The sequence below is a fragment of the Pseudopipra pipra genome, chromosome 20, assembly GCF_036250125.1.
Source record: "Pseudopipra pipra isolate bDixPip1 chromosome 20, bDixPip1.hap1, whole genome shotgun sequence".
Taxonomy (NCBI): domain Eukaryota; kingdom Metazoa; phylum Chordata; class Aves; order Passeriformes; family Pipridae; genus Pseudopipra; species Pseudopipra pipra.
Genome location: NC_087568.1, coordinates 5,603,585 through 5,630,627, shown reverse-complemented (window position 1 = coordinate 5,630,627; position 27,043 = coordinate 5,603,585). Strand labels below are relative to the sequence as shown.

The window sequence follows — 27,043 nt, the reverse complement described above, 5'->3', positions numbered from 1 at the left end:
CCCACTGTGTGGGCAGAGAGGGCCGTGCCCCGCACAAACATGGCGGCGCGGGCACGACGGTGGCCGGGAGGGGCCGCGCCACGGGTTGATAGTGCCCGGAGCGGCGGGGCCGGGCGGTGTGCCCTGCTCAAAGATGGCCGCCGGCAGCTTCGGCTTGTGCGGAGGTGGGAGGTGAGGGGCGGCCGGGCCGGGCTGCGGGAAGATGGCAGAGAGCGAGCGGCGGGCAGGTGAGGGGCGGCCGGGGGGCTGCGGGGCCGACCGGGATGGGGGCTGCGCTCAGGGCCCCCGAGGGGACTGTCCTCGGGGCCGGGGTGCGCCGGCCGCGGGGCATCGCGCCTCGGGGGCACCGGGCCCGGGTTGCGGGGGGGCGGCGGAGGCAGCGCCCGGCCCAGGGCGAGGGGAGCACGGGGGCGTTTGCTGAGGGTGGGGAAGGGACGGAGTCCCGGGGCGAGGCAGGTGGTCGTGGCTTAACCCCTGGAGCCCTGGACTCCCTGGATCGGGGGTCCCTGTCACCCCCAGCCCAGTTCTTTGACTGATTCCCGCGCGGAATGGGGGGCGTGTGCTGTGGGTTACCCGAGTTTAACTCCCCCTCCCCGCACCACCACACACCCCTGGAAGGGTCTCCTCAGTCCAAGCTGCTTCTCGTCATCAAGCTGACCCGCTGTGCTCCATCGCACCAGTAGGTTTGGATTCTCCTGTATTCATCCCAGAACACTGTAACCCCTGCAGCCCTTCCGTGAGTATTCCTGGTCTCCTTCCCAAGAGGCACTAAACAAAGTGTGGGTCAGAAGGAGCGATGGCTGAGAAACAAATACAAAGAGATAAAGTTCTGTGAAGGGCAAACACCCAGATCCCTGGCCCAGGACACTGCCCTGGCCGCCCCTCTGGGATTTATGTGTCACCTGCGCTCATGGACACATCAGTGTTTGCCTTTTTATGCCACTGCTCGGGAGTTTTTCATTGTTTTCATGTTATAAACACTTTTGAAAGCAGAGCTCCATCCTGGTGTCGCTGTGAGTTGTGTGCAGAATTTTCAGAAGAGAGACATGCACGTGCCTTTCATTGAAATTCATCACATGTTGTTCCTCTCATCCTTGTACCTGGAAGTTTTGCTGTAACTTCTGCAGGAATGAGCCAAACGCTGTGACACCCCAGGGCAGGAGATGAGGCTGAATTTGTTCTGTGCATGGGGAAGGTGAAAGGCAGAGAAGTCAGATGACTGTCAAAGGTTGTATGACAAATCTATAGCAGGCTCTGCGTGGTTCCTGGGACTTTGGATTCCTTTTAATCTGATCTGCCTGCCAGGCAGCACTGTGGAAAAAGGCTGCTGATGCTTCTGGGCGGTGCTTTCTGTGTGAATGCAGTTGATAATACTTTAAGGAGTTAGAGCTGGTGGTATTTGTTAGGGAGCCAGTGCCTGAAGTGGCCGAGATGTGGAGACCAGTCGCTGAGCGTGCCAGGGCAGCTGGTGTTGGACAAGTGCCTGCACAAAACCTGGGATTAAAAAGGTGGACAGAGTGGCTCTGACAGAATTCATAAATTGACATTAGCACCCAGGTTCCTTGACAGACCTCTCTGCACAGCCTCTTGCTATTGATGGTTGCATTTACCAGGAGCAAAATACAAACTACCTTTAACCTCCTGGAGCTTTTCTGGCTCTGCAGGGTCATCCTGGGTTCAGGTGCTGGGGAAAAGAGCCCCTCTAATGTGTTAACAGCTTGCATTTGTGTTAAATATTAAATCCTGGGCTCTGAGAGAGCTTTGAATTAAATGATCATCAAAGCTTCCACCTGTAAGGGGCTGTGTCCCAGCATCCCCCAAGCTCTTGGGCTGCATCTGTTGAACTCCTCCAGATTGTCTGTGCAGGAATTGTCCTTTTTAGAGGAATGCAGGTCAGACTTAAGACCTAAAAACAAGGCTCAGTAAGTTTGTAGGAGAGTTCAGTGCTCCCACACGACCTGAGGCTTGGCTGCACTAGACAGAAATAACTAAACCGGCTGGATGTTGCCTTTGTTACCTCCTGCACCAGTCTCTCTGTCTGAGTGGGAAATGCATCTTTAGTGATGAAAACAGGCATAATGCTACTTTCTGAAGGCTTGCCCAGCCTTAGGAGTGTGTTATCTATGGATTAGGAGGATATTGGTGAGGAGGACTTGGTGAGATAGCACAGTTGGGATGGATTTGTTTGCTTTGTATCTCCTGAGAAATAAACGTCGATTTCAAAGAAAGGAAGATACAGGATTTCTTCTTCTCCACTGCCTCTGTTTTAACTCTTTTTTGCATCTCCCAGGTGCCTCTGAGGAGGTGGCTCCTCCCATCCAGCAATGCTTCATGATCCCCAAAAAGGAGATAAACGTGGTTTCTGACATGGCCAAGTGGAAGCGCTCTCAGGTATGGCTCTGGGAACTGGGAAGTGCTGCTGGGCTTTCAGTGGCAGCCAGGTCTGGTCTGGGAACAGCCAGGAGGTAAAGCAGGGTTGGGCAAGGAATGGGAAATTAATGGGTTTGTGCCTGTTTGTAGGAAAATTACTTGGCAGCGAGGTGTGGAGGAGGGAGCCAGGGAGAGCCCAGAGGCTGAGGGAGACCAGAGAAGCTTAGAAATGATTCCTGCTCCCTCCCAACAAGCTGGGCAGGAACCTGGTGACTATTTAATCCCACCTGGCCTGTATTTTATACCCAAACTGGATTTATCCAGTGCTGTTTGAGCCTGCCTTGAACATGGTCTTGCTGTCTGGATTAGTCCTGGGGCCTTCCCACTGTGCTGTACTGGAAAGGGCTCTGGAGCAAAGGCCTTCAATTTTCAGGATAATTTTTGTTTACAGCATGTGTGGAGCTGGTGGAACAGCAGGTTCTCCCCTCTCTGCCTTTGAGGGATCGGGGTGTTGGCCCAGACTTGTCCCACCAAATTCTTGCTCAATGACTGATCTGAGATGTCTGGAAAGAAGCTGAAGTTGCATCCAGGTGTCAAGCAAACCTCTGGGTGCAGCTTCCAGTTTAAGTCTCCTGGGTTTAAGGACTTGCTCTTGGTCAGGATTTTGGTGCAAGGAGGGGGAGGTGACAGTGACAGTGGCTGCTCTGGAGCTGTGGAGCTGCACTAGGGATGATGCTTCAAAAGCAGCAAATTTAAAGAGAGGAGCAGCGAGGAGCCTGGGCTGTGTCCCAGTTCCCTATCGTGTGTGAGCACGGGAGAAGAGTCCAAGGAGGAATGGGGAGATAACAGTGCAGGTCTGGGAGGAGCAGGGTGCCTTGGCACAGCTGAGACTCTGCAGAGCTCAGGAGGTTGAATTTGACCGATAGGAATTGAGGGAATGATTTTGGGGTCAATGTGAGCATTTTTAGGATGCTCCTCTCTGTAATTTTCAGAGTGCAGTCACCATCTGCCTTCTGCTGCTGGGGCTGCCAAAAAGAGCGGCGGCCTCACAGCAAGCCCTGCACCCCCGGGTGTCTCCAAGGCAGCAGTGCTGTGTGCTGGGAAGGGTTTCCTTGGGGTTTAGGATGCTCCCATGCTGTGTTTTGTGTTCAGACAGCCCGTGGGCACTCACTAATGCCCTGCACTCTCGGTGTGTTCGCAGGCGTACGCAGACTACATGGGCTTCATCCTCACCCTGAACGAAGGTGTCAGGGGCAAGAAGCTGACCTGTGAATACAAAGTGTCAGAGGTAGGAGAAGAGTTTGGATCCCCTCGTTTCTCCTTTCCTGCCTTTTTTTCCTTTTTTTCCTCTCTTTTTTTTTTTTTCCTAATTGGTTCTACAGTGAATATTTCCTAGGTGAGGAATGAATTGGCAGCTTATCTGGGAGCCAGGGAGAATAAATGTGGTTAGGTTATGCTTGGGGATGCAAATGCCAGGCTGCCATCCCCACTCCAGGAGGCAGAGGCTCCCAGTGTGTGCTCACTGGATGGGAAATTGAGCAAGTTACAAGTGGATAGAAGCTGGTGGGGAAAAGGAGGGTGCAGAAAGGGCACGTTTTGCCCTGTTTTCACAGTCTGGCTTCAATCAGTGATGCTTCAAAAATGTGATGTTCTTTCCTAATTGCAGACAAAAGCCTGAGATGTCTCTACCCTTCCTGTTCTCCCACTGGCTTTTCTGTAGGACCTTGGGCAAGTCACTTCTCTCCTTGTCCCTGGGCTTCCTCGTTACTCAGCATGTGACAACAGCACCAGTGTCCTCGTCCCAGGCTGTAGTTGAGCTGTGCAAGCTTTGCTCTGACAGTTGTGACCTCAAGGCACATCACTGGCTGCACCTGCCTTGCCAAGGGTCGTGCTGAGGGGGCTGTGGAGCTCACAGGGAGCTGGGCTGAGCTGAGAGGTTTAACCTGAGGGGCAGGATTGCCCCTTCCAAGGTGCTAAGCAGAAAGGACCTGTTTTTCCCCCTTGTATGAATGTGGCTGTCACCTGGCTCTGTCTGTTGCCATGGCCAGTTTTAATGTCTGTTCACCTTTTCGGGGCACGGTGAGATCATTTGGAGCCAGAGGGAAAGGACAGGCACCTTCACTGGTGTCACTGCTGCCCTGAGGGCTCTCTAGGTGCTGCCAGAGCACATGTTGGATGTTGGATCCCCCCTCCCTTGTTCTGCATTGCAGCGAGGAGATTTTTGGGTACATTTTTGCTGATCATGGTGGTGCAAGAAAGCTGATAATGAATGATGTAAAGAGATCAGGGGCAGCAGACTGGGCCCTGTGTGTTTATAGCTTCATTCTGGTGTGGGAAGGCAGCTGGTGATGGTCTTTAACCCAGTTGTTCATGTCTGAGTCCAGCCTTCCCTCCTAGGAGCCAGCATGTGAATGAGAAACTCCCTTGTAGTTCATGGAGAGGAATGGGGATAATGAGCCCCTTCCTAACAGGCTTCGTGCCCACCTTTTGTTCCTTCAATTCAGTAGAAACTGCTGTCAAATGCTGCTCTTGCTTTCTGCTGTTTGTGTTTCACCTTTGAGTTTTGTCTTTGTCATGATCTCGCTTGTTCCCAACCATTCACAGAGCAGTTCTAGGGAAACAAAGCATTAAAAATGAGCAAAACAAAGAGTGGGGGGAAAAAACCCAACCCTCTTCCTACAAGCCTTTGAGCTGTCAGGAAAAGCTGTAGCAGGGCTGTGTCTGCAGCAGAGCCCTCTTGGAGGGAATGTTTTCCATCCACGGTCCCAGTCCAAGTGACAAACAAGAGACACGATCCCGACTGCTTGGGAGGAGGCAGGGAACAAATCTCATGCCCCTCACACCGAGGAGAGCAGGAGCCCATGACTTGAGGCCCAGCTGGAGCATCCCCAGGGTTGCCTTGTTGATGAGGTTGCTTGTTCACACGAGCTGCTTTGTAGATCAAACTGCTTATCTGTGCTTTTAAAGGCTCAGCCCCTCGTGGCCTCTGCTTGCATCTCTGCTCAGCTTTCTTCTCTTTTGCTGTACCTGCTGCTGATGTGCTTTTGTGCCATCCCATCTTCCTCCCTGATCAAATGCCAGGGACACCTTCCTTTGGCAAATGACCTCCTGGAATCCTTTCTGCAGAACGCGTATCCTCTCTCTGACTTACTGGTATTGCTTTGCCATGGAATAAAAAAAGGAAAATATGTTCTGCTCAGCTTTTAAAGAGAAGCTTAATGGTTTCCAGAGAGCATGTGTCGATACCAGCCTTTCCGCTGGAGCAGGAGCTGGATCCTGTGGGGGCTGAGCCCCCTCAGAGACCTACTGAGCTCGCTGTGCTCCCACTGAAACATTCCGTGGAGCTGTCTGGGGTTTGCTGGAGGCATCTGACAGGCACTGATAGCTGAGCTGTTGTTTAGGACTCTGGTGTAGACACTGTGTCTGGCACAAGGTTGTGCGAGTGATAGGGTGTGACCTGCCTTCCCCTCCTGGAGGGAGTGCTTTCCATGCAGGGATCCGTCCGGGTCTGCAGCCTGGAGCAGTGACTTGGATCAGAGAAGTGCAGCGAGGAGGAGGAGGTTAATTTTGGTTGTGTGAGGAGCAGACCTTTCCTTCCAACAGCCCAGTGCACTGGGGGGAAGCTGGCTGCAAACTGGCCGGCCCTGTGGCTTGCTCTGCTTCCAGGAGGGAAGCGGGGGAAGCAGCTCCCTCCCCTGACAGGGTCTGAGGAGCCCAGAGGGGCAGACTTGGCCCCCACGGGCAGCTTTGGCTGCCGTGATGCCTCCTCAGCACCTCTGTTTGCCTGGCTCCTGCTCTTGAGAGCTGCTGACAGGTCTGTGCTCCGAAGGAAGCTCTGTGGTTTGCCTTTGGGACCGGTGGCAGACTCAGGGTCAAGGAGATGCAAAATCAGCACAATGAGAAGAGCAAGGAGAGCAGGGGGGAGGCTGCCCTTGCTTTGATCACTGGAAAGGTAAAGCAAAAATAGAGCTTAAAAGCCCAGCCAGGCAAAACAGGGCTGCAGTGGTGCTGATGGTTGTGTTCCCACAGGCTCCTTTCCTCCCCCACAGGGGTCAGCCCTGGATGTACAGGTTTCCTCTGCTGGACAATGGGAAGCTGCTTCTTTTAGTAACCCCCTTTTCAAAGGGCCTTGAGCCCAAAATGAGCTGCATCTCTTTAATTATTTATTGGTGTGGCTGATCTGGCAGCTGGGTCCTGCTCTCCCGTGTTCACTGGGGCTGGGCTTTTAATCCCTTTAAAGCCAGAGAGTGGGGAAGGGGAGGTTGGAGTCTGCTCCCCAGGGAAGGAGCTGGTCCGTGCCAGCCATTTATCCAGGCAGCACCGAGTGCTCGTGGAGAGGGTTTGAAATACGGTGGCTGCTCATAATGAGCTGCTGGTGCCGGCGGATAAATCACCAGCACGATTTAATTATTTAATGCAGCCCAGTGCTAGGGATGCTGTTGCTTAATTGGAGGGGAATGCGATAGCCAGGAAGGAGTAGGGCTGAGGCCAAACCTGGCCCGGTGCAGTGGGGATGTGCTGGGTTCCTGCAGCGTTTTAGGAGCAGGGAGCTGGAGCAGAGGGGGCTGTGCTGCTTCAGTCCGCACGTATCTGGGGCACTGGCCTGTTAGTGGCTCCAAGGCCACCCAGAGCTTTTGGCTCTCTTGTCCCTTGGCTTTTTTGTGTTCCTGGTGTGCTCAGGTCTTGTCCCAGCCTCTAGTCTGGCTCAGCAGCCAAGTGCTGAGGTCCTGTGAGGTAGGTCGATCCCTTTCCTGCCTGATCCCGCTTCCCGCTGGCTGATCCCACCATGTCCTTGGGGTGGCACCTCAGGAGTCAGTGTCTGTGGGAGGCTGTGTGTGCCATGAGACCCCTCCTCCCGGGCGCGATCCTCAGCTGGCCCAGCGGCAGCCCCGCTCTGCCGTGCCCATCTCTGCCCACCCCCTTCCAGTGGCACTTCAAGGGCTGGAAACTTGCTGGGCTCTGCTGTTTCCTCGTCCTCCCGGCAGCAGCAGCGTGAGGAATTGAACCACAGCCCAGGAGACCAGCCGGCTTCACATGGTCGATGCCTCCAGCAAAGTCAAACCAGCCGCCGCTGCCGCCTGTCCTCTTTGTCCCCTTGAAGGAGGAATCCCCTCTCGAGACAGAGGAGCCTACATTGCCCGGGGCCTGGCCAGCTGCTGTGGCGGCTGACGGCTCTCCAGCTGCTTGGAGTCAGGCAAGGAGAATCCCAGAGCCTCTGGCAGGCTTGACCAGTTGTCAGCAGAGCCTCCTAAAAGTGTCTGGAGCTGCTAAAAATGCTGCCTGTGGCACTGGCTCTTGGTGTGTGGGGCGTAGCCATTCCCCACGAAGGGAGAGGGTGTGTACTGGCCAGCCTTGGTCTGACAGCACTGTGTCACCTGCTTCACCTCTCTTTTCCTTCATGGCCACCCTCATACATCCTATACATGTTCCTCACTTACAGAACTAGGTGTAAGAATCGTGGCTGTTGTCTTGCTGTTGCTGTTATCTTCCCATCAGCTTTGTGTTTGTATTGAGACATTTCTGTGGGAGCCAAGAGCTTCTCCTGTCTGCTCTGATGGGAGCACTGGTGGGCAAACCAGGCTGCCTCTTCCCCTGGATAGGCTGTGTTTTGCCACATCCCTGGGCTGAGGGATCCCTGCCGTGGTGGCCTGGCTGGTAGGAGTTTGAAGCAACAGGAGTCATGCTGGGAAGGTTGACTTGATGTACAGGCGTGTGGTGGTTTAACAGCATTGCTGCTAATCCTGGCTCCTAAGAGACACTTCAGGACAATGATAAGAGCCTTGAGAAGGGCCTTTAAATCACATCATCAGCTGTGGGTGCTGTATCCTGTGGAGAATGCAGGGCCCTCAAGATGCAGAGCCTGAGTTTTGTGTTGGAGGCTCCTGAACTGTGTAGCACTTCCCTCCTTCTCAGCCCTGTGTGCCCCACAGCCAGGAGCTTGCTGTAGGTCTTCTCTGAGAGGTTTTGGAGCACAGTGCTCTTACAGCTTATGAAAGACTGTGGAGGCAACTGGAGAGTCTGCCTCAGGCTGGTCTTTGTACTGGACTGATCTCCTGAGGGGAAGGATGGTTTTCCCAGCCCCCCTGCATTTTGAGGAGGGTTGACACATCCCATTTCCACTTGCCAGCCCTTGAAAGAATGGTGTGGGCTTTAATGACTCCAGTGCAGGGAAGAGATGTCGGAGCTGAGGGACTGCTCTGGTTTATGCCACTGTGACCCCTCATCCTCTTGCTCTCTGTAGGCCATTGAAAATCTGGTGGCTCTGCTGAACACCCTTGACAGATGGATTGATGAAACCCCGCCAGTGGATCAGCCTTCTCGCTTTGGAAACAAAGCCTTCAGGACCTGGTACGCCAAACTAGACCAGGTGAGTGTGTGTTTCCTGTGTGGTGGTACCTGCAGCTCCCACAGAAGGGTGGTGTGTCCAGCAGGGATGGTAGAATGGCTCCATCACTGTGTGGCAGCCAAGCAGCCTGTGGAGGAATTGCCCAGATAAGCTGTTAAGGATCCACCTCTTGATATGCATCACTTACCCCTGGCCTGGTGCTTGTCTTTTCCTCTTGTGAGAGCATATGGGCCCTGTAAATGCTCTTGGCTGGGTCTCCAAGTTCTGGATGAGCCTGGAGGGCTCTCCAAGCCCAAGGAATTCCTTTTCTTTTTAACTGCCCACTGTGTCACAAAATCAGAGAAGTGTTAGGGAAACTGCTCAGCTTCCTCCAGCTCAGAGCACTTGCCCTGCACTGGGTGCTGGAGGTGGCACAGTCCCAGTCCCAGCAGCAGAGCTGCTCTAGTGATGCTTTTGTCCTGGAGATGGCTCACTGGGTAACTGGGTCAGTGGACTTGGATGCTGAAGCTTTTGTGTCCTGCAGGATGCATGTGGCCTGGGTAGGTGTCAGGCCAAGTTTTCCCTGAATTTTCCATCTCTGGAGATGACTTCTTCAACAGGAGGGTTTTCTCCTCTCTCATGCTGGCTCTGGGCACCACGGGAGAGCACCATTGCAGCTCCCCCACTGCAGCAGGGGCTGAGCACAGGGTGACTTGTCCCTGGGGACTGTGGCAAATCTGCACTCACTCAGGGAAGTCCTGTGTCTTTCAGGAAGCAGAAAAGTTGGTGGCAACAGTGATTCCCAAGCATTTGGCTGATGCTGCCCCAGAAGTGGCTGTGTACCTGAAGGAATCCGTGGGGAACTCCACCCGCATTGACTATGGCACAGGTACCTGGGCTTGCACACTGGCCAAGGCTGGGCTAGTTGGGAAGGGACCCTTTGGAGCCTGGTGCTGCATTAATTTAAATGTTATTACCACTTTTTTTAGTTCCAAACACCTTCCTTCTGGGCCCCCTCACCCCTCTGTCCTGTGTGGGCTGTGACTGAGAGCTGGGGCTGGGAGCTGTGCTAGAGCTGTGACACCCTTTCACATCTCACTGGAGGAAATGGGAACCAAGCTATTCTGGGAATAGCTGTAGAAACTGCTTCACTGCATGCAGATGTCCTGCAGTAGGCAGTTTTAAAGGGATAAAATATAATTACTTGAATTGGAACTAGAGTGAGAACCGAGTTCATGTTCAGTGGGAGGTGTCCTGAGCTCTGGTGCTCCCTAGAAGTGACATTGCTGCTTACAGAGGGACTTTGAAATCTGAAGGTAGAAACATTTTGCACCTAAGGAGGTGGTGAACTGCAGGTTGAAGTAACCACACTGGCTTCAGTGAGACATAAGTACAGAAATGTCTACACACTATACTCCTCTCTCTGGAGGACAGCTGTGCCCTCACCAAGAGGCAGGAGAGTAGGATGCTGTGGGTGCAAGGAAACTTGGGCAGGGAGAGGAAGAGGAGGCTGTGGGTAAAAAGCTGAAGAGCTGGAGTGCTGTGCTGGCTGCGGCTCACTGGCACCAGGGGGAGATGTTGTCCTTGGAAAGGGACTTGCTGGATGGGGTTTGGTCAGCTCAGAAGGAAATTCAGCCTCTTCTCCCCTCCTGTGTGTCCCAAGCCAGAGGCCCGTGTCCTTGCTCATAGTGACCAGACTGTAGGTGCATTTTGTTCCTACACTGGGAGCTGCATCTGCCCATAGTGTGGAGCTGCTGATCTTGTACTCTCCCTTCTTCCGTGATCCCTTCCACTAAAAGACATTTCTGGGGTTGCTGGCTCTTTCTTTTCCTTGATGGTTGTTTCTTTTTCTTATTGTTAGCTGGAGGACCAAGCTGCAGGGGCCCAGCCTGAGATCCCAGTACCTTCTGGGACAGACTGTTCCTGGCAGTGTCATGGGATCTGCATCCTTCTGACATAGAGATATTTTTGAAGTGGGAGGAAATCTGTTTACTTGCAGATGTGAGGTTCTCTTGCATCCCCTGAGCAGATGACTCTGCGGTGCTCCGCTTCCCCTGCTGTGCCAAGCTCCTGGGAAAGTCCCTGCCTTGCTCCCAGCATGCCCAGTGTTGGAGCTGTTTTTCCTTAAGAATCTTTTCTCAAAGTGAATAATCAACTCATGAATGTCTAGAAGGTATAATTTGGGTGGGTTCTGCATGAGGATGAAACATTGTCAGCTCATGGCATTCATAGTGACAACAGGGTTGAGAGGGGACTGTGACTGCTGTGATTTCTGAAGAGCTGTTGTGGTGCCCACAGAAAGGTTGTCCTGAGGGCCAGAGACAGCAGTGTCATGTCTCTTCATGTCTTTTCACTCCAGGGCACGAAGCTGCATTTGCAGCCTTTCTCTGCTGCCTCTGCAAAATTGGTGTGCTCAGAGTGGACGACCAGATGGCCATCGTCTTCAAAGTGTTTAACAGGTGAGGTAATGGAAGGAGAAGGGCTGGAAGTATTGGGCTGTTTGGGGGAAAGGGCAGAGTGGGAAAGCTGAAGCCAATTTTAGACAAAATTATGAGCAGATGTACTTTTTAATGGACTGTACACTGACCCATTATAACTATTTCCAAAAGAGATGATGGCCCCTTGTCTGTCAGAGGCTGAGTGTCCTTCTGGAAAGTTACTTTAGTTGAGCACAAGTTACTGAGCTCTCTGGGTGAAGCTCCGTGTTTTGTGATAGGCAGGAATATCTGATCAGAGGATGTAACGTTTCTTCAGGCATCAAAAATAAAAAATCCATGCAACTAGCAGGCTTCCACTGCTCCTCTAGATGTATTTCCAGCCCAGGAGGTAAAGCTGGTAGTGATGAAACTGGTGGATTGGGTGTTTGGAGTCCAGAGATCTAATCCCAGCTGTATCACTGTTTGGTGGCATGGAAACAATTTCCTTCAACAGCACTTTAATTTTCCACCTGAAAAGTGGAAGTAGCAATTGCTGTAAGGTGGAAAACTTTCTGAGCTCTTTTGGAAGTTGTTGAAGGAGAGTGAACTGTCAATGTTTTCAAATTACAGTGGGAATGGGGAAAGATCTGCATCAACATAAGACTGCAGGTGAAATAAACCCCTGCCACTGGATTTCTCTGTGAATTTGGTGTCAGGTACCATCAGGCTGCTTCCTATGGCAAAGGAGCTGAATATATATTGTATGTACTGTGCTGTATGTGGAGGTCCTGCTTACAAAGGATAAAGCTGTGTCCTTTTCCAGACTGGTTGTTCTTCTTATGTAAGTCAAAGGCAGAAGAAGGCCTTGTCTTAACCCTTCTTCTCTCTTTGGTCTCAGGTACCTGGAAGTGATGCGAAAACTTCAGAAGACCTACAGGATGGAACCTGCTGGCAGCCAGGGCGTGTGGGGCTTGGATGACTTCCAGTTCCTGCCTTTCATATGGGGCAGTTCCCAGCTGATAGGTACTAATACAGATCTTCTTCTCGTGTCCCAGCCTGCCCTCTGCCCCATCTGTCTGGGCTGCAGAGATGATAGGACTTGGGGCTGACTTCTAAATTCAAATCTGTCAAATTTGTGCATAATACAGCAGAAGAGTTTTAGGCTTGGATTTTTTTTTTTTCCCCCCTCAGCTTTTCAAATAAAGCAGGTTGCTTAGGTTGGGAGATGGAAGTGTTCCTTGTACAGTACATTTGTCTTTATTGCAATGACTACAAGCTTTTTAAAAGGAGAGTCTCGGGTTTGGTGCTAGAAAATGCGTTTTCTGCCCTGGGGAGTTTTCTCCCTGCAGAGGCACTGAAGTGGGAGATGAGATAGAAGGGAGCAGCTCTGTGCTGACTTCTGAAGAGCTCTGATGGGAAGATCGTGTTTCTGGAAGAGGGGCAGGACAGCACCTGATTGAACTTGGTCTCAGAAGGGGGCTGCCTTACAGGTTGCTTCCTGTTGTCTCTTACTCTTTTTAGACCATCCAAGTCTGGAGCCTCGGCACTTCGTTGATGAGAAGGTGGTAAACGAGAACCATAAGGACTTCATGTTCCTGGAGTGCATCCTCTTTATTACAGAGGTGAGGAGTGGAAGGTTTGTCCCACAGGGACGTTCCCTTGGCATCAGATACTTGGCTCTGGCTGTGGTTTTCTGTTCCTCCTTTGCTGCTTTGTTTGCTGTTGTGGAACTGTGCAGATGAACTGTTGTTGCATGTCTGAGGTGCTCTCCTTGAATGAGTTGAGACAGGGATGTTGAGAGGAAAGTGTAATTAAGCTGGATGGGCTGTGGATGGTAGTTGAAGGGAGCTGTAACAAGAGCAAACAAATAACCTTGGATCAGTCAGTGGGAACTTGGATGGAGAAGACTGGTTCCTGCAGATACTGTAGGAAGATGAAGTAGGAGCTGCAAATTGACTGGGCTTGCCAAGACAGCCTCCCTTCCCTCCAGCCCTTGGGTGCTGCTTGGCAGCCCTGGGCCACCCCTTGCTTAGGGCATGCTCCCAAACTTCTGTGCTGCTCCTTCTCCTCCAGGTTCTACCAAAAGCCCATTAAATGCACCTTATTTGCAACTGACCTAGAGCAGGGAGTGTGCTGAGACTCACCCAGCTGGCAGCACTCTCAGGACTGGGGATCCTCAGCTTGTTGCCAGCCACGGGCAGTGTCTCAGTGAGGGAGCTCAGGGCTTTCTGCCCTCAGCATCTGTGGAGGATCCAGCCGTGTTTCTCCCGGCTCCCTCACAGGCTGGAGAGGGAGAGCAAGAACTACCCGCTCTCTTGTGGTGAGGGATTTCTTGTCTCTGGCAAGAGGGAGTTGATGGGATTAATTTTGAAGGACAGAGTGCGGTTCTTCCCCTTTGTTCTGTTCACTTTCCCCCCTCCTTGCCTCTCTAATTTAGTGATTAGATGAGAAGGGAGGTTACAGACTATGAACTTAGCCTTTCATGTAGGAAATCTTCATAGGAGCCTTTGGCCCAGGAGGTGCTGTGTCAAGTCCTGCTGAATCTGGTAGGGTTTGTTGGTACTCAGCACCTCACAGGGTTTAACCCTTAATGCCAAGATAAATCATGCCACGGGTAGTAAAGAGGTGCTGGTGGAAGAGATCAAGATGAGGACAGGAAAGCAGGAGCCAAGATGGTCCAAGATTTATTTTAGTTTGGGCCTCTAATATCCAGATAGTGCACTGACCTGTTAGAAACAGAAAAACACATCTTTTGACATGTGTGTAGAAAATTCTGCAGCACCCAGATGACAGGTGAAGTTTAAAATACCCAACACCATCCTGCTGCTTCAGGTCACGCTGCTTCTGCCTGCAGAGAGTCAGCTTTTTAGCAGGCTTTTAAAATAAGTGATTTGAGTTCCTTTTTCCGCACATTTGTCAGGAATCATGGAATTCAGTGTTTCTGCCGAGTTCCTCAGTGCCACCTGGTGGCAAGGAGCCCTCCTCTCGGGCCTCCTGCCGTGAGCCTTAAGGGACAGCAACAACCTGCATTACCAAATGCATGGTATGTTCAGTCCACCTCCATGCAGGCACTGGTTCCTTTTTATAAAGATTTTGCTTTTAAAATCTGTTTTTTTTCCCTCCCAAGTGCCCAGGAAAGCTGTAACTGCCACTAGAGGGGGTGAGGCAGCCTCAGCACCCTCCCAACGCTTTCTCTCCAAAATCAACAACAAAACATAATAGCAGGGAAAAAAGATAGAAGGGATTAAAGACTTTAATAAATGAACGATATTATTTTCTTCTGAGCTTGTCAGCTGGAAACAGCTCTCCTTTAAAGGTGTTAAGCACATAGCAAACACCACAGCAGTTCCTGTAGTGGGTCTGGTATGTCTTGCTGACACGAGAGCAGGTTTTGTTTCAGCAGGCTACAACCGAGGTAGGTTGTTTTCTGTCAACTGAGAGAATATTCTCCTGAGCAGATATTGTTCTCAGCCCCTGTTGTGGTGTTTGCCACGTGTGTATTTAAACCTCAGGCTCTTAAAGCAGCAGCAAGATGATGTCCAGGCTGATCCCACCACGGCATCCTCCCCACAGCTGCGCTCAGGCACGGCAGTGAGCCTTGCATGAGCTGGCCTGATGTTGGGAAATCTGTGGGGTGGGTTTGGACCTGAACACGTGGTTCTGGAACAGGGTGAGGTTTGCAGAGCTGGCTGGGACTCAAGCTGTTCCCCTGCTGCTGCCTTTGCCTGTCAAAGTGTGCTGTGGGGTGTATGTGGCACCTGCAGGTGTGAGGATGAGGTGCATTTGGAGCATCTCTGCCCAGGGGCTGTGGAGGGCAGCGATGCAGGGCTGCCTGTGTGTGTGCAGATGAGGGGTGCTGGGTGCCCCCCAGCTGTTGTGGGCGTTCGGTGCACTCGCCCCAGATGCTCCTCCGAGAGCTCAGGGCAGGCAGCAGGAATTTCAGCTTCAATCTGGCTTCTAAATTTGGAGGTTTGGGAAGGGAGGGCTCGGGTTTCTGCTGGAAGGGAAGGAGCTGACAGGAAAGCACGGCCTCAGCCGTCCCCCTCCCCCCTGCACTGACAGAGGAACCATTTACAAAAGGCCGATTCTCTTGGGAACCGAGAGGCAGGAACGCCGCGTCTGTGAGTAATTTCCTGCTCAATATGGCTGCTCTGACTCACTCTGTTCCCCTGGGGTCACTGCGGGACTGCAGCGCTCTCGCTGCCTCTCGCTCTCCCCCCCAGCTCTCCCTCTTCGCCCTTTGTGGCTGGAAGGAGATGGATTTTTTTTGTTCCCCCTCTCAACCCTCTTATTTTTCCCTCCCCAGTGTGAAGCCATAGCAAAGCCATCCCTCTCCAGGTGCCCTGGGTGAGGAGGGCCACAGTGGTGGCCGTGCCAGCCCTGCCCGCCTCCTCCACACTCTGTCACGCTCACTCCAGCTTGGGAAGGGAGAGAAGCAAAGCCTGGTGGTGGTGGCTGGTGCAAACTGTGCCCCTCTGAAGGGTGGTGATGCCAGGAGAAAGTTTGGCATCAAAATTCATGCAGCCAAAGCTCCTGTGCGGGGAGGAGGTTCTTTGAGGAGCTGCCTGGCACGGAGCTCCCTGGCTTTGGGTGCCTGCTGGTGCCGAATCTCGGCGCTGGATAACGCGCCGGCGCTGTCGGTGAGCGCCGTGCTTTGTGTGCTTACACGTTTCATCCTGTACCCACGAGGAAAGCGTGTGGTGTAGGGGAGCAGGAATGGCCAAGCGGCTCATCCATCATCCCCCAGCTCCTGGGAACCACCGAGGGGAAGCGGAGATGCATCCGCGCCCTCCCGGCACTGGGCAGAGCTACAGACCCACTTCCCCTGGTGCTCCCACCCCAAGGTCAGCGGGTGTGAAACATGTCATAAGAAGTGGGGGTTTTTTTGGATCCCCCCACCCTTTCCCTCTCTTTTCTTTCTCTGCCTCAGGCTGGTGCCACACAGGCATTGCAGAAATTTCCCAGAGCAGATTGATTGGCTCTGCTTGCTTTTACAGAGAGGTTCTTTTGGAGGCTCTTTTCCCACCCTCTCTCCCGGCCTGTGCGTGCGTGGAGGGAAGGGGTTAGTTGTTCAAACCCCAAGTCGTGAACGAGAGTCCAAGAGATTCCTCTCTCCCCACGCTCCTTTTTAGCGTGAGCTTCGGCCTTGTGGTTTCTGATGTCATGGGAACTTCGCTCAGTCAGAGTGGCTGTGTTGTATTTCTTTTTTCTCCCCGAGGGTCTGTTTTTGTTCATGGAGAAGAAGGGGAGACAACTACCCAGGGAATCTACATGCAACTGTCCCTGATTGCAGCTTCACTCCCTGCCCTCTCTTCTCCAAACTGCTCACCCTGGGAGGAGAAACACTGGAGTATGAAAAAAAATAAAAATAGAAATATGTAAAGCATTTGCTGCAAGGCAGCAGCTCGCAGCTCTGGAGCTGGTTTGGAGAGCGGGACTGGAGTGTGTCCCCTCTGCTCCTGCCTCCCCCAGAGCCCTCCTTAGCTGGAGGCAGGTGTGGAATGGGCTGTGGACACAGAGCTGCTGCCAACCTGCACTGCCCTCTGTATTCAGGGAAGGCAGCGCGGTTGTCGCTGCTGCTTGTTGTTGATCTGAATGGGGAATGAGTCATTTTCTTGGAAAGCCCAGCAGAGCTGCACTGGGAGGTTTCTGGGTAGAATAGGAACAGCGTTAAGCCAAGCTCTACTGGAGGGGAGAACGGGACTTATGTGGGGCTTTTTTAATGCAGTCATTAAAAGGGAGGTGTGCAGGGGGACCTCTGATTAGGAAAGCGTGGCAGGAAAAGGCTTAATTTTATCAGGAAAGGAGGGGAACTGGATTGCCACGGCTTCATGTGATGTGGCCGCAGCGGGAGGGAGCGCGGAGGGAGGGAGGGAGGGAAGTGGCAGTGAGGTGGCTGGTGCGTGGGTCACAGGGCTTGGTGGGAATGTTTGCTTGGAGAGAGTGTGAGCGTGAGTCACTGCTGGTGCACGAGCTTCCTGGCTGGCCCGGCTCCCTCAGCCCTGCGCTCGGGTCTCTTTCAGATGAAGACGGGCCCCTTTGCCGAGCACTCCAACCAGCTCTGGAACATCAGCGCCGTGCCCTCCTGGTCCAAGGTCAACCAGGGCCTCATCCGCATGTACAAGGCAGAGGTGAGCACTGTGAGCAGGGAGAGGCTGCTGGGCCTGCTCCCCTCCACAGCACTGTGGGTCAGCTCTTGTTCTGCTCCTTGGTGTAGGGACCCTGTCACAGTCATTGGCTGCCCCTTGCTCACTGAGCCCTTGGACAGTTCAGGTGCTGCTGGCTAGAAGGAAGCTCCTGCCTGCCTAGTGTTTGCCCCAAAACTAATCCCAAAATGGCCATTCCTTGCAGACATGACTTTTGCCATTTCTTGTCTTCCCATAGTGCAGGTTTCAGGCCTACAAATTAGGGCTGATGTCTTGACCTCCTTATCTGTCTGGTCCCCCCACTATTTTTCCGGCTGGAAGAGACTTAGTTAAAATTATCATCCCGTGTTTTAAGGGCCCCAGAGCAAGCTGAATGCTTGCTACTGATCTCCCCTTGCTACATGTCCTGTCCATGGCCACAGCCACCTCCCTGGTTTGGCAGCCCTCTGCCCACCAGCACTGCTGGCGCTGCCCTAGACTTTCTGGTGAACCCCTGACCTGGGGAACCAGGCAGTTTTGGCTCTCCCTTATCTATCCTTCCTGCTCGAGCTAACCCTGAGCTCGAGGAAGCAGGACAGGAACCACCACATCTGGGCCTCCAGAGGGAACATCTCTTGCTGGGCAGGATGGGACAGTGCTGGCTCTGCAGGACACACTGGCTGTGCCAAGGGCGCTGAAGGAGCAGAGATGGTGCAACTCCCTGGTGCACCCAGTGGTGCCTGAATGAGTTAATCCCACCCCTTGTGGTCTGTGCTGGTGACAGATCTCTGCTCCTGTTGCTGGGACAGGGGGCTGAGGCTCAGGGACAGCTCTGCTCAGGCCCAGCGCACAAAGGGGTTAAACTGTGCCGAACTGCCGCTCCCTCCCCCAGCCCTTCCTCTGCACTGCACATCCTGTGTTTAGGTTCCAGGCCACATACCTCTCTAATCTGTGAGGTGTCACTCCCAGGCCCGCTGGCTCCTTTCGCCCCCAGCTCAGCTTTCCTCCCAGCCTCCAAAGAGGAGAAGCGGGGCTGGGGGTCGACCCCCTTGGCTGGCTGCTCCTTGGAGGGGTGCCCCGGGCTGCTCCTCAGAGGGGGAGGTGCCCCTGGGCTGCCCCTCTGAGGCTGCCCCTGTTCACAGCTCCCTCACAAGGGCTGGAGACACTGCCTGCTGGGAAACCCTGAGCTGGAGGCTCTGTTGTGAGAGCTGGGGGGTCTGAAGGGAAGAGTGCTGTTAAAGTGAAACGTGAGTCCCCTAAATCCTAGAGCATCAGTGTGGTTTGCCCCTGCCTCGGCAGCCCTGCCATGGTCCTTCCTTTCCTTTGGATCAATTCCTTTGCACAGCTCTCTGGGTACTCCCCTGGCATCCCACATGCCCCAGGGTGTTCAGGTGCTCCTGCCTGGTGCCCCACATGCCCTTTGCCATGTGGTGGCTGCCACCTGTACATGACTGGAGGAACTTGACAGTGGCGTGCCCACGGTGCAATGTTCATGTCTACTGATGTCTTGGGGCCACTCTGTGCTGGCAGATCTACCTGTGCCCTGGCTGGGGACAGCACAGCCTGGGGATCCTCTGAAGACTGGGAGATACTTTGGCTCTTCTAAGTGCACCCAAGGTGTGGCCTTTTCTGGAGGCCTTGATCTGTTTTGAGTAGCTGGTGACATTCTGCATGAAAATGCTGGATCCAGTAGTGGTGGGTTTCTAGAAATATCTCCAGATGTGGCTGTGTCAAGGAAAGAAAGCAAAAACTGCCAGGAAGGGTAATGACACAAATTTAGGCTAAGGTGTAAAAAACATTGAGTCAACCAAAGAGCTTTAAATTTATTTTTTTCCTCAAGGAATATTTGACCAGACCTAAGAACACATGATTCTTGTGCAGCAGTGTCTTCCCCTGGCACTGCGTGGTGCCTGTGTTCACCTGGATGGGCAGAGGAGAGGGGAGACCCTGCTGTGAGGGGTCCTCACTGGTTCTTTATATATAGATATAATATATCTTTATATATAATATACTCTGGGGAGTCTCCCACCCCACTGCTGGCTCAGCCAGTTCCTGCCTGGCTTAGCTGAGAGGAGTGTGGATGTGGATGTGGACATGGCAGCGTGGCTGGGCAGGGCTTTCAGCTATGGTGTGCCCAGCCATGCAGGTTACACCAGCATTTACAGCTGGAGGATCCCTTTGGCTGATTTTCTGGGAATCACACACACAAGGTTCAGGAGTCACTGAACCTTCATCCTTTGGGTGTTTCAGGCTGGGCACTCAGTCACTACTGGAGGTCTGGTCTATTTGCTGCTGGTTCCCAGTGCATTTCTGCTCACTGTGCCCAGCTCTGTAGCCTTCACCAGTGCAGTCTTTCTCCAATTAGCCACTGCCAGCATTAGCAGAAGGGAAGTCAGCAATAGCCCCTGAGTTCTGACATGAATCTTTGTCCAGCTCAAGGCAGGCAGCTTCTGTAGCAGAGCCTGGAGTGTGTGATGGCAAAGAGAAGGAAGGTTTGGGGTTGCGGTGTTGCTTTGACTGGCAAAGATGTCCTTTTATTTATTTTCCCCTCCCTTCTCCCTGCCCCTCTGATGCCCTGTTGTAATGAGATCAGGTGAAATCAGACACTCAGGTGGAGGCTCCAGCTCTGTAACACATCTGGGCTGGCTGGGAAGCGCCGGGTGCTGGACAGTGCTGACCGTGCCAGGGTTTGAGTGGAGGCACAGCACAGCCAAGGGGTCACTGGCTGGAAGCAGAGCAGGAAAAATCAAATGCTCACTCACAACCTCCTCTCACTTGGTGGGAGTGGGGCAGCCCCAGACTTGGTTCATTTAAAAAGCTTTGTCTCTCCTCTGTCTCCTCTGTGGGATGACTTTAACCAGCCGACAGAAAGCTCAGGTGTGTCCGTGTGGCTGGGAGCTCTGGTCTGGATCCAGGCACTCCAGGGTGCATGGGCAGTAGACTGAAGACAACATATCTTCAGCTCTGTGTGTTTATGAAATCCCAAATGTGTCTATTTATAATATAATGGGTGAAGATGTGTTCTCTTGGAAGTCCAAGGGCTTTTCTTATTCTCTCCATCAAAGGCAAGTGAAGAAGTCGACAGAATAGTGTGGTTAAAGCAGCAGCCTTGATGTTTTTCCCCGAGCCTGCTTTTGAGTCTCCTGACCTTTCCTTCTCTGCAGTTAGTCGGGAAATACTTTCCATTGTAACTAATCTAGTCCCAGTTCCATCTTTAAAGGTTGGACTTGGTGTGTGAATCTGCTCCTCAGTTGAGTCCCAAGCAGACCTTCACTATGATCAAGATGATGGCAAGAAGAAATAAGCTTGTCCTCTCCACTGAGCTAGTGTTGGGTACATCAGTTTCACCCACATGTGATGCAAGGAGGGTCCTGTCTCTTGGTACCTCTAATAATCCAGTAAATTTGTGTTAGTTCTGCTGGATACAGAAGGAAAAGTTTCTTTGCTCCTCTCTTCTTGGGCTGGCGATGTGTTAAATGGAATGGATACCCCTTCTTCCCACTGGTGGTTAAGTCTCTTCATCTGGAGCCCAAACCAGTCTGGTCTTCCATGGGATTCCTTGGATCTAATTGGGCTGACATTTCTAGCTGTCAGCATCTCCGGTGTTCATGTCTCTCTGCTCTTCCCTCACGTCACTGTTATCCAGTGCTGCTTCCTCTGAGGATTTGTCTAAGTGGTTGTGTGGAGAGATGGCAGCATCTCTGAGCATTAGGAAGCTTTGAAGGTGACGTGCCCTGATGGTCAAAGGACTTATTTCTCCTTGGTGCCTTGCCATGGAGGTTTGTGGTTTTCTGCCTGGATATTATTCCCCAGGAGTGGATACAGCCATGCTGTACCTTCACTACTTCCAAACTTGTTTTGGATCCAGTATGCTTGTGCTTGGAACCAATTGTCTGACCTCTGGCTCCAAAGGGATTACTGTAGGCCTAGGTGTCTGAGCACAAATCCTCCTGCTTGCCTGTGGGCCGGGTGCCTGTGCCTGAGTCCTGCCTCGAAGGAAGAGCTGTCTGCAGCACACTCCTCCTCGCCAGCCCCAGAGCTGGGGTATCCCCTGCTGCAGCAAGTCCAGCTTGTCCCCATGGAGAGCACAAGGCTCCTTCCTATGGAAAGGAGAGTTGTAACTACACCATGGCTCTTGTCTCCCTTTGGTAGGAAGGAACTGTCCTTCAAAAAAGTGCCTGGAGGAAAGAGTTGTGCATTTTGTCCCAGAGATCTGCCTGGGAGGCTGCTGACTGTAGGCAGGGGCCAGTGTGGCCATGACACCCTCCTGCTGCTGCGTCTGCAGCCTGTGGGGAGCTGGGCAGCATCCTGCCCACCTAGCTCTCTGTGCCAAGGAATTGCTGGGACTAGATGGATTCCTCTTAGCTGGTATCTGCTGGGCTTTGGTTGTACATACTCCATATCTCCTGTGGAATGAGAGTCCCATCAGCAGATCTGTTCCTCAGCTGGGTGCAGGGAAAAGCCTCTTTTCCCAGACACTGCGAATTTGGGGTTCTCTTCTCCTCTTCATATCATGCTGTCTAGGGAGGGAAGCACTCGCCCCTCTGCCTGTAGCAAAGAGGTGGCCACCACCTCACAGCCCGGCTCACCCTGCACAGAGGAAGAAGCAGCTCCAAGCTAAGCTGCCTTGTAGTGGATGTATATAACTGATCTCTGATCCATTACTCTTCAGTGGAGTGAGGGGTTGTTGAGAATAGGATTATGTCTTAAACTATGGCAGCAAAATCACTGGTTCTTGTCCATCAAAGACCTGAGAGTCTGGAATGCGGTTTGGGCAGTGCCTTGCGGCTGCAGGATGGTGCCTAAAACCTGGAGTGTGAGCACTGGCCTGGGGAGGGAAAGTCTCTTCCCTGGAGGGTTCTGCAGTTCTCAGTGTTTGTAGGGTGAAGCTCTTCAAAGAGATCAGCTCGAGCAAGGAGAGTGGTGAGAGAGAAAGCTGCTGACATAGACATGCTGCTTCTGCTCATGCTCCAGGCCTGAATGTCAGTAAGCAAAAGGCTGAAGGGAAGGGGATGGGGTTATGAAGTGTTACTGGCCTGAGGAGCCTGATAGGAATGTGGGGGGAGACATGGAACTAATCCCTCTGCCTTCGGCTGAGCTGCCCTGAGCTCACTGCCTCCTGACCCTGCGGGCAGGATGTAGCTCTGGCTGCCTGTGTAAGGTGGAAATGTCTCCTGAATTCACCTCTCTTTATCTCCTCTCCTGCAGTGCCTGGAGAAGTTTCCTGTGATCCAGCACTTTAAGTTCGGCAGCCTGCTCCCCATCCAGCCTGTGACATCCTAAGGAAGCCGCGGGAGGAGCCGGAGCAGCGGAGGCACAGTGCGGCGCTCTTCCTCCTCCCCTCACCCCCTCCTCATCGCCCTGCCCATCCATCCTGCACATCCTCATCGGCAACCACAGATCCAAAGCACTCGCTGGCCTTGCACGGGAGACAGGATGGACCTGGAGCAGCTCCCCCTGCACGTCCTCACCACGGAGATGTCTCGCCCGCGGCCAGGCCAGGGCTGTGTTTATCCACAGCTGCCGTGTGCGGCTCCAGGCATGGGAACGGGTTTGGGTAGGGGCTGCTTTGCAGCAAAGGCCCTCTGCTTCCCTTCCCAGGAGGAAGGGGTGTGGAGGGGAGGAAGGCACGTGTGGGTGTGTTGGGCAGTGGTAACTGCGATTTCCCTTTTGAATTTCATTGGAGTTTCCTGTTGCTGTTTGCTTTGGGAAACCACCGCACGGGGCGAGGTGTGAGCCTGTGCGTGTCTGTAGGCAGCCAGCTCTCCCTGCTCAGGAGGTCTGGAATGGGTAAAGGGGGTTGTAGGGAATGTCTGTGTGTTGTTGGAAGCCCAGGGTGCCATCTCTCCCTTTTCTGGGTAAGGAAAGCCCCCTCCCTCTGTCTCTTCTGCAAGATTCCCTTTCTTTCCCACTAGCACCTCTTCTCTTAGGTGAAGCTGGGAACCTTCGGGCTGTGGCTCTGGAGCCGGAGACAAGGTCCCTGGAGGGACCTGGCTCTGTGGGAACAGCTATGCAAAGACACTGCTCAGGCTCCCTCTTAACGGGTACAAACCCTGACACGTTCACACACATCCACGGCTGGGTCCAACCTGCCCTCTGCACTCCCCATGCTTTGCTGCCCCAGGGCTGGGCTGGCCTCAGTGGCACAAGGTGACCGTGGTTGCTCCTGCTTGGTCATAAATTGTAGTGACAGCCCCATAGCAAAGGGATTTCCCCATGGAGCAGCATGATCCCAGCTCTTTGAGGGAGACATCCCTGGAGCACAGGCAGCATGAGAGGGCAGCATGTGGCTTTACATGCATTTATATCCCCATGCTGGAAACAAAAAGCATAAATAGCCCAGGGCAGCAGGTTATACCTGGAGAAGGCTCTTTCCCTTTGTCATTTCCTGCTGGTGTTGCTGTGCTGGACCTCGGGCAGAGGGACCAGACTTCCAGTGCCACTTCCACTTCCAGCAGCATCTTGAAGGCAGGTGGTCTGGATCACACCAGCAGCATCACTGGAGGGCAGAAATGGCTGGTGCTGTGTTTGAGATGAGCTGTTGTATCCACAGGTCTTGACCAAGGTGGTCCACAGCTTTGCAGCTGGAGAGGAGATGCTGCTTCTTGGGCTTTCTGGGCTGGGTGTGGAGCGACAGGGCTCTGGTCTGGTGTTTGCTGAGGATCAGGAGCAGCAGGGATCCTTCCTCTGGCACTCCTGCAGATCATGGAGGGGGCAGTGGGGCTGCTCAGTGCCAGGCTGCTCAGCTTTTGCTGCTGCTTTACTGCTGGGGAGGGGGAGAGAAACCTGCTTGTGATTTTTTTTTTATTATTATTTTATTTTTATTTTTTCATTATTTTTACCAGAACCTACTCACTCCCTCTTGTAAAGGTTCTCACAGGCGCTCAGGGGAGGGAGAGCAAGAAAAGAGTCTAAATTAGGAGGCAGTGAAGTGTCCACAGAGCTGAAGTAGAGCTTTCTGGCACTGCTGCTGTCCTGACTGCTCCTGGCTTGGCCCTGGGCAGGGGGTGGGGGACAAAGGGCTTTTGACCTGCCTGAAACAACTTATAAACTTGTATTTTAAATGAAAATGGAAGACTGGGATTAAGTCTATTTTACTTCTGAATGAGATGTGTTTTGTCTTGGCTTTCCAAATGGATCCACTCCTGGAATGATGGTGGAGACCCCTGTGCTTGCTGGGGCTTGATGAGTCCATCTCCAGCAGAGCAGCCCGTGCCTGGCATGGAGACCCTCAGTGTCTCCACCCATGTCCCCTCACATTGCTGTGTGGCTTTTGGCAAGTGTCCCCATGCTTTAAATGGCTGTGTGGCTGTGCAGCACCTGGCCAGCAATGGCTGAACAAAAGCCTCTGGTCTCCCAAGTCTGCCCAAGGGTCGGGAAAGCATCTCTCCTGGTCATCTTACGGAAATGGGGCTTCCATGCAAAAGGATGGGTGGAAATGTTGACATCCGTGCATGGGAGGGACATCCAGAATGTGGAATACAGCACCAAAGAATGGTGGAGAGATGCTTCCTTCTCCTGCAGCTGCAGCCACTGCTCCCTGGGGATGGTGTCCCTGGGCTTGGGACCTGCGGAGGAGGTGGGAGGAGGCTCGTGCAGAGCTGTGTTTGTTGCTTGCCTGAGTCTGCACATTAGTCCTGCTGGGTATTTTGGGACTTCAAGCAGCTAACTCTTATTTGAGTCTTATCAGCCCGCCTGGGATGTGCCCCTGTCACGTGGCAGCCACCTGTTTGCCTCCCTCTGACTCCCACAGCGTCCGTCACGGCTTCTCGGGGCTCCGCTCCTCTCCTGGCACATCCACACGTGTGGCACCACCCAGGGCTGCTCCATGTCCAAAGCAGCACTTCCCACCTCCTCCCGCACTGTAGTTTGAATTAAAGTCTCTGTGTTTTGCACCAGTGACTGTGTTGGTCTCTCTCAGACTGGGGTTTGCTCCCACTTTGGGAGTAGAGCCAGTGAAGCCGAAGGCCGGAGCCCTTGGCACAAGGAAGAGGCACTTGCTGTGTTGGTGGTTGATCTTTTGCTTGCACCAAAATGGACTCGTTATTTACTGCATGATCAAGTGCATCCAGTCTTTGTGTCCTTCCTGGGTGTCTCTCTGTTGTGTTGTATGTTTTTATTTATTAACTTTTTGCTGTGCCCGCCCCCCTCCCGGCTGGGATTTGGCAGGTAGGTGATGTGTGAATCCTGATCCCAGGCCAGCAAATACTTCTTGAAGATCAGAGACTCTCATGACCAAAGGATGTTTGAGCCTTGTTTCTGAGGCAGGGTGAGAACTGGAACCTTTTTCTTCAGATGTTTTTCGTGTCCTGCTGTAGGAGCTGACTCAGGACTTCCAGCATCAGTTTAGTTCAGCAGCTTTGTTGGATTTATATTATACCTGGATTAAATTAAACCTGGACCTTCTCACGAGTGGTTGGAGGTAGGGTAGCTGTGCTGAGCAAAGGCTTGTTTCCTTGTCTCTGGGTTACATTGTCTCCATCAACACGGGCCAACTGTGTGAGCGAGTGTTGCTAAAAGCGGCAGCAGCGTGCAGGGATGGATGGTGAGCAGAAATGTCATCTTGGATCACAAATGTTTTCTTTGAAGGCGCTTGAATTCGTCTTGAGCACGTCCCTTAGTGAACATGACGTGCAGTGAAGGGGAAGCAGACGTAGTGTGGGTTTCTGGCCACCTTCCCTGTCAGACCACTGGCCAAGCCAGTTTTTTTAAGTTCAGTTTTCAGAGCTGGGGTTGCCACACGTAGGGCAGTTTGTGTTTCTGTTTAACAGGTGTTGCCTTTGCACGGGGCAGGTTTGCAAATCGCCATCAGCCTTCCCCTCTCTTGTTCTTCATAACCCTCCTTTATATGATCCCTCATGGCAGCCACTTGTAAATGAAGTAAGAGTTGAGAGAAGGAGCCTCATGTGGGGTTGGGAGTAACAGAATAAAAACTGCTTGATGCCATTGTTGCTGCATTAACTTCTCCCCTCACGCAGTGCTGAGATCCTGCTGGTGAATAAACAACGCAGCCCCCAGTGCAGGACCAGCAAAGTCTGAGCTGGCACTTGCCAGCATGAAGGTGCACTCTGTACCCCAAGGACCTGGAGCTGAACCACGCAAGAGCCCTGGAGTCTTCAACCCTGCAACTGTGTTCCTTCCTGAGAGAGGGAAGGAGGCAGAAATGAGTAGGAGAAGGTGGAATGGGTGGTTAACAATCATTGCTAATGTAACCTGGACTCTCTCACTGCCAACCTGCCAGTGGGAAACTTGTACATTTGGGAAGCTCGCAGGGATCTCGTCGCTGCTCCACCAAGGACTCTCCTGGCTCAGCTGTAGAGTTTACAGGGCTTTTGAAGGTTGTTTCATGCTCTAATAGCCAAGAGGAGAGATCTTCATCCTTTAGCATTGTTTCCCCTGCAGTGGATGAGCACTCTTCCCATTGACATTGGAGAAACTCTTTGAACGTCCTGGGGACAGACAGGTCTTGTAAAATTGTGCCAAACTTCAAACAAGGATGAGCCAAATTGAAAAAGGGCCTTCACATCGGATTCAGCGAGGGTGGAACCACGATGGGCATCCTCAGCTTGGAGATGCACTTGTTCTGGAGAGCACAGGGCTGTGAGCAGGTTTTAGAGGTTAGAAAAGGCCTTCCAGGGGGTGGAGTGGGTGCTTCTGCTTGCTATAAAAAGCCTGGGCTTGGGAATGTCTCCATCGGCCGGCTCAACACAGGGCGTAAATACAGTTGTCGCTAAAATTGGAACGAGTCACTCCCCATGTTCCCGGTTGCAACTGTAACACGGATAATAAATAACATCGAAATCCCA

General features: G+C 52.8%; 1 protein-coding gene across 1 annotated transcript; it reads left to right on the top strand.

The window, feature by feature from the left end:
* Positions 1-105: 105 nt before the first annotated feature.
* On the top strand, positions 106-27,043 carry PTPA (protein phosphatase 2 phosphatase activator). Its single transcript, XM_064676995.1, has 10 exons — positions 106-227; positions 2,291-2,391; positions 3,572-3,658; positions 8,612-8,737; positions 9,467-9,584; positions 11,055-11,154; positions 12,011-12,135; positions 12,634-12,734; positions 17,136-17,243; positions 22,446-27,043. Exons 1-10 carry the CDS (start codon positions 203-205, stop codon positions 22,518-22,520), a joined length of 966 nt encoding a protein of 321 aa, XP_064533065.1. The 5' UTR covers positions 106-202; the 3' UTR covers positions 22,521-27,043.